This window comes from Mesitornis unicolor, unplaced genomic scaffold (assembly GCF_000695765.1).
Source record: "Mesitornis unicolor isolate BGI_N332 unplaced genomic scaffold, ASM69576v1 scaffold48612, whole genome shotgun sequence".
Taxonomy (NCBI): domain Eukaryota; kingdom Metazoa; phylum Chordata; class Aves; order Mesitornithiformes; family Mesitornithidae; genus Mesitornis; species Mesitornis unicolor.
The window spans coordinates 38,713-54,748 of NW_010172187.1; the positions used below are offsets into that span (position 1 = coordinate 38,713).

Genomic DNA, 16,036 nt, shown 5'->3' on the forward strand with positions numbered 1-16,036 from the left:
TGGTGCATCAGCCCAGCTGTCCTGTCCTGTGCTGTGGGTGGGGGATGATGTGGGTGGGCTTGGGTAGATAAAAACACTCAAGGGGACAACCAAGCAAACGTGAAGGAGGACAGCAGTCTTGTAGAGGAGAACCTGTGAAGGGCAGCAGCACTGTGCCTAGGTTAATGTTTATGCCCTTTTCAGGTGAGGACATTGTGGCCTCACTGGCAGGCATAATATTCTCCTTAAATTGTACGTGGGAATAGGGATTCAAGAGAGTTTTGCTGTATTGCTGGTGGAGAAGAGGCATTGCAGGCACTTTGCTTCAGAATAGGGGACAGCATGGTGCCAAGTGAGCATGGTGTAGTGATGAGACCAAATGCCTGTAAACAGAACTGGCTCATAATTTCTTAGTTTTCTGTAATTGCAGTGTTAGCACATCCACAAGCCTTTAAGGGGTTCGATTTGCCTGTGCTTAGCTGACGAAGCTGTATTGGCAAGGCTGTGCTGCAGCTTACCCAGAAGACACATCCCAGAGGACACTAGCCCGTGCCACAGTGGTCCTGTGCTACCACTGGTCCTGTGCGGCCCACCAGGGTGCCTGTGCTAGTAAGGAGACAAGTAGACACGACACACTCAGGAGAGCGTATGAGGGGAACCGCAGCAATGCTGCAGGAGGAAGTGGAAAAAATCCCCCAAGGTCCTGTCCATCTGACCTGGAGAAAACTGTGCCACAGCCATCACTTCTGCCTCTCGCTTGCCATTGGCTTCATTCAGGACTCATTTGACATCATCTCATTTGACTGTATCTCCTCTACAAAATTACTCTGATCTTGGTTTTCCCAGCATTATGTTTCTTACCTTTCATACAGGGACTTGCAGAGGGCATAGTTAACTCTTTACTATCTTGTAGCAAATAAACTGAATCTTGCCTTGATAATTTGAGGAATAAAGACCAGACTTAGTTAAAACAGTTTATTTTCAGCTCAGATAGGCGCTTCTTGTGAGTCTTTAAGCAAATAACTTTTATTTCATTGTTCCTAACCATATAAGAAGCAAATGACTTTAAAATATCAGAAAAAACTTTTGCGGGTTTTTGCAAGCAACTCCTGAGGTATGGTTGAATGTCACTGAAAGTTGAAGGTTCAGTATCTGAAAATAGAACGAAGCCCATTAGTTTTACTGTAGTCTTTTAATTTGGCTGAAACCTCCTGCAACTGATTCTAGGTTGGATGGAAGCCAGGAAGGAATCTGTCCTTATAATATCAATGGGGACCCAGTGCTCCATGTCTTCCCTCCAACTCTGCATCCCTCCCCTCCACTCACTCCCAGTTGGTCTCCTTCTACTTTAAACACAGGTTGAGTGATTTGTCTCAGACCTGACTCCAGCCTCTTATCCTCATACAAAAATTAAGTTTTGGCTAACCTGCCCAGACACTGCAAGCAAGGTCTGAAACTAAAGGTGCTTTTTCTCCTCTCCTTTATGACTCTATAAATCATTGTGACTATAAATCATTGTTTATTTTACTTACTAATCTGCTATCAGGTTTTCCTTTTTCTCAAGGACACTAAAGCATACCATAAGGAAGACTTTCCTTTTTAGTGTACTCTTGGTCAGACTACACACTTGTAGTAACTCAACTACCATGTTAAGTCATAAAGCTTATGACAGAGCTGTTGTTTTTCTTGATTTCTTCACAGCGGCCATAAACTTTCTACGATCTCTACTAGAGCCAGATCCTGCAAAGAGACCAAACATCCAGCAGGCACTTGCAAATCGATGGCTTAATGAGAATTACCCTGGGAGAGCACCACCTTATGTCACATATCCAAACAGGTACTGTGTGAAAGAGTGGAGAAAACCTGCCAGGGTTCATATACATTAAAACATAAATTACTCTGGCCATGCACTTTCATTTCTTGTGTGACAACATCCCACTGCATTTTCTGGGCGTGCTTTTTGTGAGTTTGTCCTAAGAGTTATTAGGATCAGCTGTTGAATATCTGTTGCTTGAAATGGTCAGAAACAGAATGAAGTAGAAGCTGGCATATGATGCTTTATTTGCAGGGTGGTCTGGGGAGCAGATAATATGATTACTTGGCTCCAGACCTTGCAGTGGATATGAGTAACAGATAGTTCACCAGTTCAGATCTTTTTCTTGTTTGTCAGTAAAGCCAAGCTACTTTTACAGTAAAAGCTATACCTATTTATTTGTGATACATACATGGGTTTCTGTGGATTAGGTAAATATGCCATGGAGAGAAAGGTCAGCACTAAATGATCATGCTTTGCTGGTTGTTGATCTTAAATACCTGTGCAATGCTGAATGCATGACTAAATGCAAATAATAAGCCTCATGGCTAGTCAAACATCCATCTAGAGAAAAAAAATAGATATTGAGCTCCATTTTGTTTAGAATTAATCTTACTAGCCTTGAAACATCTGCAATGGAGAGTCTACACACAAGTCAATTAGCCTGGGCCCTCCTTAGAGTTGCTGGAGAGAAGTAAGGGGATTTTTTACAGAATGATTAATCTGACTTCTTTTTGATTCTGCAATAGGATGACTAGATAGATACCCAGGAGATCCAAGTTCCTCTCCAGTGACTGTAAATAGAGCCTTAGGCAACTCACTTAGAAATATATATCTATATTTGATTAGATAAATCTTCCTTCCTGTATCAAAGCCCTCCAGCTGTGTCTCTAGTACCTGCAGAGGATACACTGCAGGAGTTACTAGCTTGCAGGCCAAGAAGTAACATCAAGGCAAAGATAGCAACTCAAAGCCTAATCTTATAGTGCCTCAAAATTTCTGTGCTAACTCGCTAGGAGAGGAGGCCCTTAGAGTCCTAACTTCCCCCCCTATAGTTTACTCAGTTGCTAGATACCAGATGTAGTGTATGCCTAGGGCTGTGACGGCCTACCTTTTTCTAAATGTCTGAACCACTGCGCTCCACCCAAAAATGATTTGGTGTTCACCAACCAGGCCATCTCTTTCTGCTGGTACCCTGACGGACTCAGTCCCATAGGCATGTTCAAGCCATGCATGCAGCCAGCATTCAGCCCAGGTCACAGCTTTGCTGGTAAGAGTGCCTCACACTTGTTTTCCCCTCTGCTCCACCACTAGCCAGATGAGCCAGGTATGTTTCAGAGCCATGGGTCCAACCCCTGTGGGAGTGAGAGGCAGATGACGAGTGCTGCCACTGCTCAAGCCTGCTGAATTGGGGTGCAGGAAATTGGTTTGAGCCCCAAATCTCAGGATGGCCTTTAGGAATTTTTGGAGACCATTTCCTTTAACGTTGCTGGTGGCTGGCATATGGCCAGGATTCACACAGTCCTGGCTCCTACCTGAGTCACCTCCCTTTTCTCTCTGCATTGACAGGCAACAGAGGTGCCCTAATTTAGCAGCAAGCATTTCCCTTCCAGAATCACTGTGACTATGCTGTTCTTTGACCTGAGGAGAATAACAGGTCTTCCATGCTCAAAATATGGTTGGATAGATTTTGAGCAGCTTGGATGCCCGGAGGCATCACTAGACCCGTCCAGTGCAATGGTGAGGGCAAATGTGAGGCCAGCTGCCTGTAATCCTCAGACCTACATTGACAGAATATAAAGATGGCCCCTACAAACGATTGTTTCACAAAGAATAGGAATGAGAAAAGGCAGACACATTATCTTGACGTTACTGTCCCAAATTCAAGGGCAGTTGAGTTAATTTGCATAGATGCTGCCCAATAAAAGGAAATTTGAGTTTCCATGGTGCATTGGACTGTACTGAAGTATGGTATCTATGACCATTGTATGGTAAAGAACAGGAAAACAAGTGAATGAGTCATTAAGCTAATGAAATCACTGTCATGAGTCTAATCAATCTACTAAACATGTCATTTGTTAAGTGAATGTAAGTGTAAGTGAGAGCTGGATGGGTAATTTAATTATTTTGCTGTGTGTGTCTTATTTGCAAAGAGGAAAAAAGAAAGAAATACAGCTTGAATGTGCTTTCACAATTCTTTTGCACTTGTAGGTGCATTTTATGCCTCCATTTTTGATGTCTTAGATTGCAGTTATCAGGCTTTAATCAGGTTGTGGTGGAAGTGTCCCTTCTAGAGTTGGAGTGGTTAGGTAGGTGACTTACAGAAGAGGCCAGCCTCTATTAGAATAGCTGTGCAATGCTCTTTATTTAAGGAGTGCCCCTTAATCATTCCCTCCTAAAGGCGAGCAAATCAAATGGAAGAACAGAAGAAAACACAGTGCTGAACTATAGAGAGGGCATATGTTTGCTCATGTGTATATGGTAATGATAATAATCCTTTCCTATTTTAAGCACTTTTAAAGGGAACATCGATGTGGAATGCCATGCTTTGCTATTGAAAAAAATCTGTTACTTTCTTTTTCTTTCTTTCTCATTGCACTACTTTTCTCATCATTTGGTCTGAAAACAAGAGGAAAGTACATCCTCCTATCCAAACTCAGGTTTTATGTGAAGCTGTAAAGGTTAAAAGCCATACAGATTTTTTCTGTCACTTCATTTTTTGGATAATATATCTTTAGTTTAATTAGTTGATACCCCAAGTTTGACCTACCCAAAACTTGTCATCCTGGAGCCTTGTAGAGAAAATACTCTATGAAGTCTGAAATACTTAAAGGCATGGCTAGACTTCTTTTGAGCTTGCTTAAGAAAGTGCCACTAGAGTCAGCTTTGACAGAGTTTCTCCATGTTTTTGTTAGTGTGCAGATGTGGGTCAGATGTGTCAAAATAGTTCTGAAAAATTCACTACTTAATTTGCAAGGAATCACTTCCTCTCTTAATCATGCTTTTTAGAGCACAAGCGAGAAGCTGTGTTATGTTCTTGCAGTGCTCTTCCACCATTTTGGTTCTTTGTTCCCAGATAAGAACTTGGTAGGAAAGGGGAGAGCGTGAAGATAAGGTGGAAGAAAGGCAGAAACTGCTTTTTCAGGAGAATATTCTCCCAGGCTTTTTCTAACCTTGCTTTTATTAAAGAAATTCTCTGAATGCAAGCAAAAATTTCCCATTTTGCTAAGCACTTCAAGTAGAAATTGCTTGAATTTCTTTTGCTGTCCAGATGCTTTAACATGCAATGGCCAAGATAAGTTTTGCTTTTGAACTTAAAAAACCTTGACCCCAAGCATTCCTTAGCTGCAGAACCAACATTAATAGGTATGCTGAATAAAGGAAAAGAGTTATTTGAGATTTTCCAGACTGTGTTTTGCTCCTTGTCTAAGTCGACTCCGGGTGTTCTCCAGGCATTTCACATCACAGGTGCACAGGACAGGGGGACAGCAGGGCAGGGTTGGGAAAAGTGGAGAATGGGCCTTTTGAAGGCAGGTTGTAAAAAAGCCCACAACCTAAGCTCCACTACTTTGCCTTAGCCAGATATTAGGCTTGATATTAGGAGCAAGCAATATCCTCTAGAAACCAGACAAAACCCAGCCTTTCTTTGGAGATGGATGGGAGTTGACGGGCACATCTGGGAAGCTGGCCAGCGCATTTAGAGGTCTAAATAGAAGCAGAGTGCTTTGGAAAATCTGGTTTTAACTTATTCTGGGCATATGCTTTGCCATTTCCGCAAGGCTGCTGTACTTAATTGTACCTTGGCTAAGTCTGTTACAGACTTTACAAGAAAGCACATACATACACCTGTGTTGTGCTTCTGCTTTTGGCTGATGTAAGCGTGGCAGCAGATTTTAACATTTGAGAGCTGCTGTAATAACCCTCCCTGTACATCCCCTCAAATTCCCTAGCTGTTGTGCATCAGGTGAGGGGCTAAGCTGAACCCTGTGCTGTTTGATTACAAAGAAAGGGTAATTTCAGACCTTGGCTGACTAAGTTAGATTTTACCTCTTTTCCTTCAAAACCAACCACATGATCTTGATAGTCATCACTGGTCAGATGTAGGGTAACAAACAGTGGTGTCCTGAGCATCACGGTGCAATTTCGCATCAGGGTGGGACATGGCGGGGACAGTGCTGTTGGTTCAGCTGTCATGGCTTCCCATGGTGCCCCTGGTTCCTGAATAATCTGCCCTTTTTGTACCTGCTCATGGGAGAAGAGAGCTAATCAATCCCATGTTACTGAGCCTTTCAGGCCTCTTCTTTATACTCTGCCATGTCCCCCATGTCCTGACAGGGCTCAGGATGGTACGAACGGCCTGCTCTGCTTCTCTCTCTGTGCAGGATTCACCTTGAGGACCTTAGCCAGAGCGTGCTGCTCCATATGACTGAGAAGCTCGGCTACAAGAACAGCGATGTCATCAACACTGTGCTCTCAAACAGGGCGAGTCACACACTTGCCATCTACTTCCTACTTAATAAGAAGCTGGAGCGCTACTTGGCCAGCCTTAGGGTAAGTACTGCTTGATGCTGATTCTTTGGACAAGCAGGTAAGGAGGGTAAAAAAGTGCTAAAAGGTTCCCTGCTTGTTGGCATTTGATGTCAAGGCTTTACCCGGATTTTTGTAGTAGTAACCCTGAAGGGGATGTTTTCCTCGAAAACTGCTAACGTTATTTCAGATAAGAATTCCCCAGGTAGCAGAGGTAGGCTGATAGGCTGATAGGCTCACGGGTCCCTGTTTCCATAGGAGATCCCTTCCAGCTAGGCAGTTACCCTATAGAGAGCAAACTGTTGCCATGCAGAGCTACACTTGTGATGTACTGTGTCCATATGTTGAGATAATTCTGCCACTTGAAATATCAGTAACACAATGTAATTTGATTCAGGAAATCAAGAGGAAGCTTAAGAGCTATTAAGATTTTATTTGGTTTTTAGGTGAAGACTTAGCTGAAAGTTTTGCATGAGAAATAACATGAATATAAATTCTTCTAATCTCCTCCTGAACTTCCTGGCCCCTGAGTATGGTTTGGGGGTCAGAAAACCTGCTGATGGGTTTGCACAGCAACTTTCTCTAGGGCAGGAGTCTGCTGCCACATGTCACTCCTCCTTGAACATCTGGGAGAGCTGTGCTCTCAGGCTACGTTTTGTGAGGTACTTGCTGGAAGTGCTAAGATGGACACAGTGCCCAAAGACAGGCTGCATGCTCTCCTGCCTTGGCCTCTCCACATAGTTGCCTGTGGGTCTAGTGTAGAGTCTTAACTAGTTGAGGGTCTGTAGACTCTTATGTTGACTGCATGGGCAGGATTTCTTCTTAATGTCTTTCCCTCTTAGAGAAATTATCGCCAAGAGTCTTCTGATCTGACAACAGTTTCTTAGGTTTTCTCAGTTGTTTTACAAGTTTATTTCAATGATGATACCATCAATGACATTTAAAATGCAGTGGACCAAACTCACCATCTCCGTAAGTTGATGCACCTCCACTGAATGCCAAGAGTGGATACAGGCCATTAAGCAGTAATTGAACATTAGTTTTCTCTAATTACCTTATATACTTGACTTTTCTGTGTTTCTCTCTCCACAGAAGTCCGAAGGCCAGGACAATGTTTGCCACAAGAACCAGCTATACCAGATAGAAAAATACAAGGCAAATAAAGACTCCTATGAGGTAAAGCTCATTAAGGCTCGTTAAGGTATTTTGAAAGCAGACTAAATTGCGGGATCTCTGGCAATTGGGATTAAGGTGATGGGTTTCTGGACCTGTGGAGAAAAAAACCTGTGGTCTTGCCTCTGCAAGACAAATAATTCCCTCGATTTCTTTCAGAAGGAACAAATAGCAACCTCCTAGAGTGGAAGTGTAAAGGTGACTTTCAGCTTTTACGAAGAAAATAAAAATTTTAAACGCTCTCTTCAGCAAAATAATGCTAAATTCAGGGGGGGATCCATAGTTTCATTCTGAGGTGCACATTGCTGGTGCTGTAAGAAGACCATAACTCTGTTGCCTTGAGCCTCAAGACCTTGGTGGTGTAGTGCAGAGATCTGAGTGACAGCCAGGGTGACCCTCCCTGGTCACCTGGCATTCCTGGTGTCCTGGACTAACCCTGACTTGACTACCAGAAACGATTAAACTGTATTAGCACAAAACTCTGCCCAGGTTAGTATTTTTTCCTTATTAGCAGAGGTGACGCATAACTAGCTCACCGCATCGTGAGGGACTTCCCTTGGTCAGAGGAAAGATTTAACTGGGTTACCTTTTGCTCTGTCGGTCTCTAGTCTTTTTGCCTGCAAATAGAGAAGGTAGTTTGTATTAAAAGAATACATATGAGATAACAGGAGTGTTCTCATGGCTGGATTTTTCTGCCCTGGCTGATTCTTTGCCAAGCACTAGAATTACAAGAGTAATATGAGCTGTGCAAGTCTTACCTACCAATGCAAAAGAGCAGTATTCTTGAAGAGTCTACCTATTTCAAAAGCTACTCTTCAGCGCCAGATTGATGATCTAATTGCAGGTGCAGATTTGTATTGTGGCTGGTTTTGTTTATTTTAAAGACTGCCTGCAAGACAAGCTGAACTGCAAGCCAGATGGAAATATCAGGGCAAAGTACTTATCATTCTTTTCTTACACAAATCAAAAACCACCTTACTTAAAATGTATCAGCAGTGGGTAGACTCAATGAATATAACATTTCAAAATGCTTTTTGACAGCTTACTTCAAGCTGCTGCAGGATAACCTTCCCCTGGAAACGCAGGCAGGTGCCTGGAGGGGAACACTGCAGATGTCGCTTAGTGCATCCCGATGCTCTCCGGGCTGGTTTCTTCCAACTGCTAGTGTCACTTCTCAGTGCTCTGCTGGCCATCCAGGCACGAGCTCACAGCTTCTGCGTACCTACCCTGTGCAGGGGGATATGCAGCAAGACCTACCTGGGCACCCATGCACAGATGCAAGAGGAATGCATGGTCTGTTGTGGTGATGGTCCTGAAATCACCAACCCCCTTAGAGGGGAACTGGTGCTTGACTTCCGTAAGGATAATTGAAAAATGGCAGAGCCGCTGTATGACCCCAGTTTGGTTTGTGGGCATGCTTGAGGTTAAAGGCTCCCTCCAAAGATTCTCCTGCTCTTGGAGTCAGTCCCAGTGGAGCTATTTAGAGGGTGAGGCGGTGTCATTTCTTTCTTGAAATAGTTACCTTGATGCAATCACAGCGCAGACACCGCAAAAATAATACAGTATATTCTTCTGCATGGGTATAGCTGAGTATAAAGCATGTTTTGTATTGCTTTAGCTGTATTTACACAAGGGGGTTGTGTTACCCTTACTATATCAAGACAGTTACAGCAGCACACAGGGTTGAATACCAACCCTGGGATGCTACTGCCATTGGTAACTATAGTAGATGTCTCTCCTAAAATACCTTCATGTGGATGGGTACACAGCCCAGGCAGTGTCTTGTTCATGCCACTGGGATCAGTGGGTGCTACTGGGACTTAGGGGTAGAGATTTTATAAGCTCAAGACAGGTTCATGAGCTGCAGATAAGAGTCCTCTCGTCACCCACCTGTTTCCAGAGGGGAACTGGGAGGCACTGGTCCCCAGGCAGAGTCTGCAGGGAGATCATAGCTATGCGTTACCATGGGAATAGCAGGGAGAGGAGATCTGGTCGGCGTCAGCTTCAGCAGCCGACTGAATTTCTTCCATCTCGCTCCATCAATGTGAAATAAGGACTTTTCCTCAGGCAAGGAGGCTGCCTGCCAACACCGCCTGTTCCTGGGGCAGGCAGCAGGGCACGCAGGCAGTGCTCATGCCCAGCCCCTCTTCTCCATTAGATTTCCTAACCTGGGGTGATGGGATCAGCATGCCAGAGCTCAGAGAGCTGGGAGCTGCTGTGGGTGCTAAGTTACCAGGCTGTTTTGCAGGGTGATTTCATTTTAGTGCTGGGGTGGATGGGCAGTGCAGGGACGAGGGAGGCAGGCCTCAGTCTGTCTCTGTCTCTCCATCTCTCGCCTTTTTTTGGAGAGGCCTCAGGTGATGAGCGGCCCTTCCTCCAGTGAATTCAGGGGACCGGCGCTGGGATAACCTGCCTCCCATAGAGTAGCCCTTGTGCTCAGACTTGGGGAATTTGCAGTTTTTAAGAACTTGTGTCGTTGTCCTATCACCATTTCAGACATGGCCAAGGCAAATACACTTTATCTTCCTTTCAAATCCCTTGCTGGGACTAAGAGTAGGTTTTAGGGTCAAGGTGAGGACAGGAAATAGCAGAGGGTGATGTAATGCCAAACCTATTCAAGTATAACATACCGGTACAACTCCTGCATTGTGCAACAGCATGCCATTACATGGCTGTGCACGGTACAGTGAAAAGCAAAGTTTTATAACGCCCTTGAAGGAAATCTTCCTTTTCTTTTAAAATATAATGCTGTGTGGCACCTGGGGAGTCTAGGATTTTGGTCATTTCCCCTCTCACAACCATCGTCTAAGAGAAACAATGTTAGAAATTTTTAATTATAAGATTATTTGCAATGTTCATCCAGCGTAAACTAATTAATTGCTAACACCGGATATGTGACTTTTCTTTTTTGTGGGTGCATTAATTGTACAGTATGACTTAGAACACGTAACAGCAGTGTGAAGGCAAGTCAGGAGCACTTGGCAGGTGAGGAGCTGTGGCTTGGCTCTTGCACCATTAGGCTCAAAATATTGCAGCACTGAAATGTCCTGCATTCTGACAGATGCTGCCGCAGCTGACATGCAAATTCTTTCCTCACCTATTCAAAATAGCAGAAAGCCACTGACAGTCTTGATCGGCTCCTTTAGGCTTAATATAGTCACCACTTGGTTTCATCCTCACAAGTACCTTTAAAAAAAGATACTCAGTAGACCCTGGTCTCTGCTGAACTTGGCAGAGCCTTAAGAAGAAAAATAGTGTGGTGGGCTCAAAATTAACTGTGTAGCACCCACTGACTATTGTCACAGGGTGCTTTTCACACAGTGTTATTATTGTTATTGCTGTTGTTTTGTTATTACTTCACCGCAATGACCATGCTCACCAAGACAGTGCCTGGGACCAATTGGATGTTGCATTGTTCCATGCACTGCATGAGCAGGAAAGAATAAATGCTCCGTGCTGAGAGGAAGAGATATCACACAAGCAAAGTGGTGGCAGTTCCATAATGCATTGGTTTGTTTCTGTGGAAGGGTTAGCTAGCTTTACCTAGCTAAAGGGAAGGAAATTGAAGAAGATGACAGACAGGTTGAGAAAAAACGGGGGGACAAAAAATGCATGTGCGAAGGGAGACTGAGGTGAAGACAGTGAGAAGCTCATACATGGTCTCTGGTTCTCACTCTCCCAGGTCACCTAACCACTTCGTAATAAATCTGAAAACTCTAGCTCATGATTCATTAAGCTCTTCCTTCCAACTCTGTAACTTCTGAAAATTCAAAGGTTAATGAGCCCAGCAGTGCCCAGACAACATCTGTGCAGGGAGCTGGACTCTGTCTGAGCTGGGAATGATTGTAAGGAGTGCAGTCCAGTTATTTTCCTCTTAGGTGTCTTGATAAGTTTCCACAGCTGTTTAGTGTCCCAAGAGAACCCAATCTGTCTTCTGCGTCTTTCTTTCCCTCTCTCACACGTATGCACATTACTTTGCATTTGAAGATTTTCATAGGCTTCATGTCAATGAACTTTCAAAAGAAAATCATCAAGAGAGCCAGCCCTTTGGCAGTGCATAATTATCAAACTACAGGCCTCAGCACATAATTGAGTGAAGGAACTTTCCTGCATTTTAAAAAAAGATTTGTACTTACAGTGACTTTTTAATAAGACACAGCAAAACTTGTTGCTTAAATGAAAATTACACCCACAGAAGCAACCCCAAATAAACCAAAACAAAAGCCCTAGTTCTTTGAGATTGGCATCTCAAACCAGACCACACAGCTTTGTTCCAGAAAGGTAGGAGATCCTCAAAGTCTTTGAGGGGTAGCAAAACAAAGGCACAAATTTGATGCCTGATTTTTTGACACGAAATAACACTACTGGTTCCCTGACAAGTAAAGATTGTTAGGCAGCTTGCAGAATCTAGTGATTATTGTTAAAAGAAGATACAATGAATTTTCACTGTAAATGCTTCAGAGTCCCATTCCCAGGTTCTGTTTTTCCTCTGTCATCTCTGGAGATCAATCTTATCTTTTAGGATATATGTGCTTGCAATTCCACCTTCAGCTGCCTTCCCCATCACAAAAAGGAGTTAGGGCTCAGTGAAAGGTTGAATTGGTAATTTTCTCCTCTTCTATGTCTTGTGCAGTTGCGGAGATGCTGTTAAAGCAAGGGCCATATTCCTCTGGATCTTGCTTGGCCAGAAGATAAATGACTCAAAGAGTTTAAACTTCTTTAAAGCTTTGCAGCTCACCTTTTCAAATGCCAGAGGAAGTACAATATAGAGAAATCAAAAACCTTTTATCAGTGCTTAAGTTGGGAGGCAGTTTTCAGATATTGAAGAGCACAAACCTGTATATACTTGCTCCAACCAGGTCTCCTAGGACAAATGGCTTTCCTTTTTCTTCAATTTTCCAAACTCAACTTTCACACTGCATGAACGTCAGAGCAGGTGGGAGCCATGAAATCATGTCAAACAGATCGGAGGAAGATGAGATACAGAAGATTTAGATTTTAAGTAGCCAGGATAAGTTCCTTGTAAATGTATAGTTTTTAATTTGGCTTTGGTAAGCGGTGTGCTTGTAAGTCTTGGCTCATTTAAACTTCCCTTAAGTAAACCAAATTGTTCTTGTTTGTTTTACAACTTAAAGGACAAAAAACTCAAAGAACAAGAAAAGAAAGGGGAGATCCTTCACCGTCAGCTCCCAAAGAAAACTGAGAAAAGTCCAGTTTCATATAGACAGCCTTCTTCCTGTCTTATCTCACAGATACAGAACACCAAGGCTCTGCTGAAGGACCGGAAAGTCACCAAGGCTGGAGGTCCGGAGAAAGGTTAGTGGGCAAAATACCAGTGGTGTGTCCCTGTGCGCATGTGCATGTGTGGGCATGCGTGGTATTAATGAGAGCATCTTGTGTGTTGTGTTTGTTAGTAAATAGTCGTGAGCTTGCATTCGCTGCCTGCTCTGGAGGTGTTATGTGAAAGCAGACTGGATAACGTAGTCAAACATTGAACGAAACATCCTGAGGAAACCATGACGATGTTCAGCAGTCATGAGTCCTCACTTTTACTTCTCTTTTTATTTGAAAATATTCCCACAGTGTTTTAAAAAAAGCTTGCTTTCTCTATTTATACATACTTACAACAAATCATCTGCACTTCACACTGGTGCTTTGAAAGCCTCACCACCCACCCCAGATCACTGACAAACCAAAGCTGGTAGACAAGCTTCTTCCTACTAGCGATCGCGTTTTGCTAAGAAAGAACTAAGGGGCGGCATGGGAAGAAATCTCTGACCCTGCAGAGAGTGCCAGTAACAGTGGCATCCCTGGGAGAAGCAGTGGGCAGCGGCTGATGGTGGAGGAAGGTGAAACAGGCAGCCAAGAGGAAATGTGGGTGGGACTGCCAACCCCAGCAAATTTCAAGCATCAAAAGGAGGGGGGAAAGCATTAACAGGGAAAGGAAAAGTTGAAACAGCCAGAGGAGAGCAGAGCTGTAATCACACAGGGTAGGAGGGAGCCTGGGAGGGATGGGTGAGAACTGCTTGCAAGAGGAGACAGAAGAAATGAGTGGAGGACAAGGGGAGTCAGCAGGGAAAATGGAGTGTCAGTAGTGCACACGTGGGCTGGAGACATTCAGGAGCCAGGAAGGTGATGTAACTGGCTTTTAAATGAGGGAACTAAATGAGAGGAGGTCACGACAGAGCAATGGGAGGACATACAGCAATGTAAAATGTTTACTGTGGTGTCAAGGGGTTATTTAGAGTGGTGGCTTATGGTGGTTTCATGCTCATTCTTGTGACTTGATAATTTATCATTTGATGCTTTCTACCTTAAAAAAAAGGTTGAAATGGTGTTCATCTGGCAGTGCAGACACCTCTGCTGCAAGGTAGCAGTAGTCCAGAGCACTGGCCAGAAATGGGACACACTTTCTGTGGAAAATGTAAAAGACATTTAAAAATGCTCATTTTGTTCAAATTTGTTGTTCCTTTTGGGAGGGAGGCACAGGGGAAAGTTAATTATTTTCCTCTTTAGGTTTCTCCCTGCTTTTTTGAACTGAAGCCTGAAAATTATTCAAATCTCAGCTAAAGTATTTCTCTGCTTACGGAAACCATGTTTTGACACTTCTTAAATGAAGTAGTCAAACAATTTTTAACAATTTTAGAAAGAAACTGGTCAGGTTAAACCCGGTCTGCTTTTCCCAGACAACTCCCAGTGTGAGTGATTTCATCCCATGCATCCATTCAGGCCTCAACCCCTGCCAAGACCATCCTTTTCCAAAGAAATACAAGTGAGATTTGTGGCTGTGACTGGAGGGCTGGCAGTCCTAAATGATTTTATATCCCTTTTAGATGGTTGGAGACCAAAGGAGCTTGTGGACAATGATTAGCTGCTGGTCCGCCGTTCTTTTGATTAGGGGGAACCTGGCAAAGCAGGCTCCTTGGTCAGCTTTCCATAACGGCAGCAGAAAACGTGTTTTCTTGCAACTAGCTTGGCATGAGTGAGTGCCAGCATCCTGTAGAAACTGAGTAGATCTCCATGAGCTGTTTTGTTTTACTGGGCCAGATCCTGCAAAGATTGTTCCATGTATATTTGGTCCTTGCTGGAGGAAGATTCTTGCTGAAGTTGTTGCAGCAAATCTGTTCCAACTGTAACAACCCTGAATCTGGCCAGTGCAACTACTCCATATTTACATGTGTGAAACCAAGAACAGATTTTTGTTCCAAAATGCAAGGAAAGACATGAGGGATTAACTCACTGTTGTCCCATGTCTCTAGGTATGTCACTGAATACAGTATGCAGACTCAGTTAAAACCATGCAAAGTTGTGCTAAGAAAGGAGAAATGTGAGATTTCTCAGACGTGGCCTTAGAGGATATAATTAATACAAACAGCTGAAGACATCTGTGGTTTTCTATTTCATGTCCTTGTCTTACTCAGTTTAAGCACTCTTCCTGCCTTTGAGGAAAGTGGCAGATAAATTGCCCATGAATCAACAGCGTAAGTATCAAATGAGAGTCAGGGAACTAGGTACTGAGTATATCCCTAAGACCATTTGTTTAGCTAGTGCTTTTGTCACGCTCTTCTGAAATTTGTTAAAGGTGATGTCGAATGCTGTCTGCCGTAAGGCAGTGCTATTAAATGCAGTCTGCTCTTCTGGTTCCTTTTCTGATTGCTTTGCAGACTCCAGCGGTGGGGTAAGCCCTTTCCACGAACCCCTGGCAAACAAGACAGGCTGCGTCACTTCCAGCTCCCTCGAGTACCTCGAAGTCCAGCAGCCACCCCCCAGAACCCCTCGGCTCCTCAAGAGGCAGGAGTCTCCGCAGCAGGAGCCGGCCCGGATCGGGGGCCGGGCAAAGGACTCTCCTCTCATCCTGAATATTGTGCACTCCTTCGAGTCGGTTGACAGAGAGGACCAAATAGACCAGGTTTCCCCCTCTCATCAGTACAGGATTTTAGGCTCGCCAATGAATTTCCCTTACAAAAGCTCAAGTGAAAGGACACTGTCTCCACTTTTTCAGCCGGGGAGTACATCCCCCATCCACCCCACCCAGGTTTCTTTCACATATGAAGAAAAAGCTTATCCGGCAAAGGAGGAAGCAGTGTCCCCTACTCAGCTGGTTTCCAACAACCCCTTGGGCAGCCCTAACTGTGTTAAAAGCAGAGGCAGATTCCCCATGATGGGGATCGGACAGATGCTGCGGAAGAGGAACCAGACGATGCAGTCAGCAAACGACAAGCCGCTGGAAGCGAGGATGCCTCAGCTGCAGCAGATGAGCCCCACGCAGATTTCCTTCAATGCAGCAGAAGCTGTCAGCGGCCAGTGTTAGTCTGACATCCCGGGATTTGCTGTTCTCTGGGACGTAACCTTTTTTACGTTTAACAAGAAGGGAAAGCCACAGGCATGTTGCTGTCACTACGTAGTACCCTACAGTGGTCCAACGTAGAAAATCAGAGGTCTGCTTGTAAGGAAGGCGTCCTACATATTAAACTTGAAAAAAAGGGCTCTGGTTGTGCTGTTAAGAAACGTCAGCATTTGGTATCTGACTGTACAGTAAAACAT

At 44.0% G+C, this 16,036-nt stretch overlaps 1 protein-coding gene across 1 annotated transcript in view; it reads left to right on the top strand.

The window, feature by feature from the left end:
• Window positions 1-15,803, top strand: part of HUNK (hormonally up-regulated Neu-associated kinase) — a gene marked incomplete at its 5' end in the record, with an annotated part of 36,075 nt that extends 20,272 nt beyond the window's left edge. The window contains 5 exons of the mRNA XM_010180293.1: window positions 1,681-1,816; window positions 6,175-6,343; window positions 7,412-7,495; window positions 12,628-12,808; window positions 15,157-15,803. Coding sequence (XP_010178595.1) covers window positions 1,681-1,816; window positions 6,175-6,343; window positions 7,412-7,495; window positions 12,628-12,808; window positions 15,157-15,803 — 1,217 coding nt within the window. The remainder of the gene's footprint in view (window positions 1-1,680; window positions 1,817-6,174; window positions 6,344-7,411; window positions 7,496-12,627; window positions 12,809-15,156) is intronic.
• Between the last annotated feature and the right edge of the window lie 233 nt (window positions 15,804-16,036).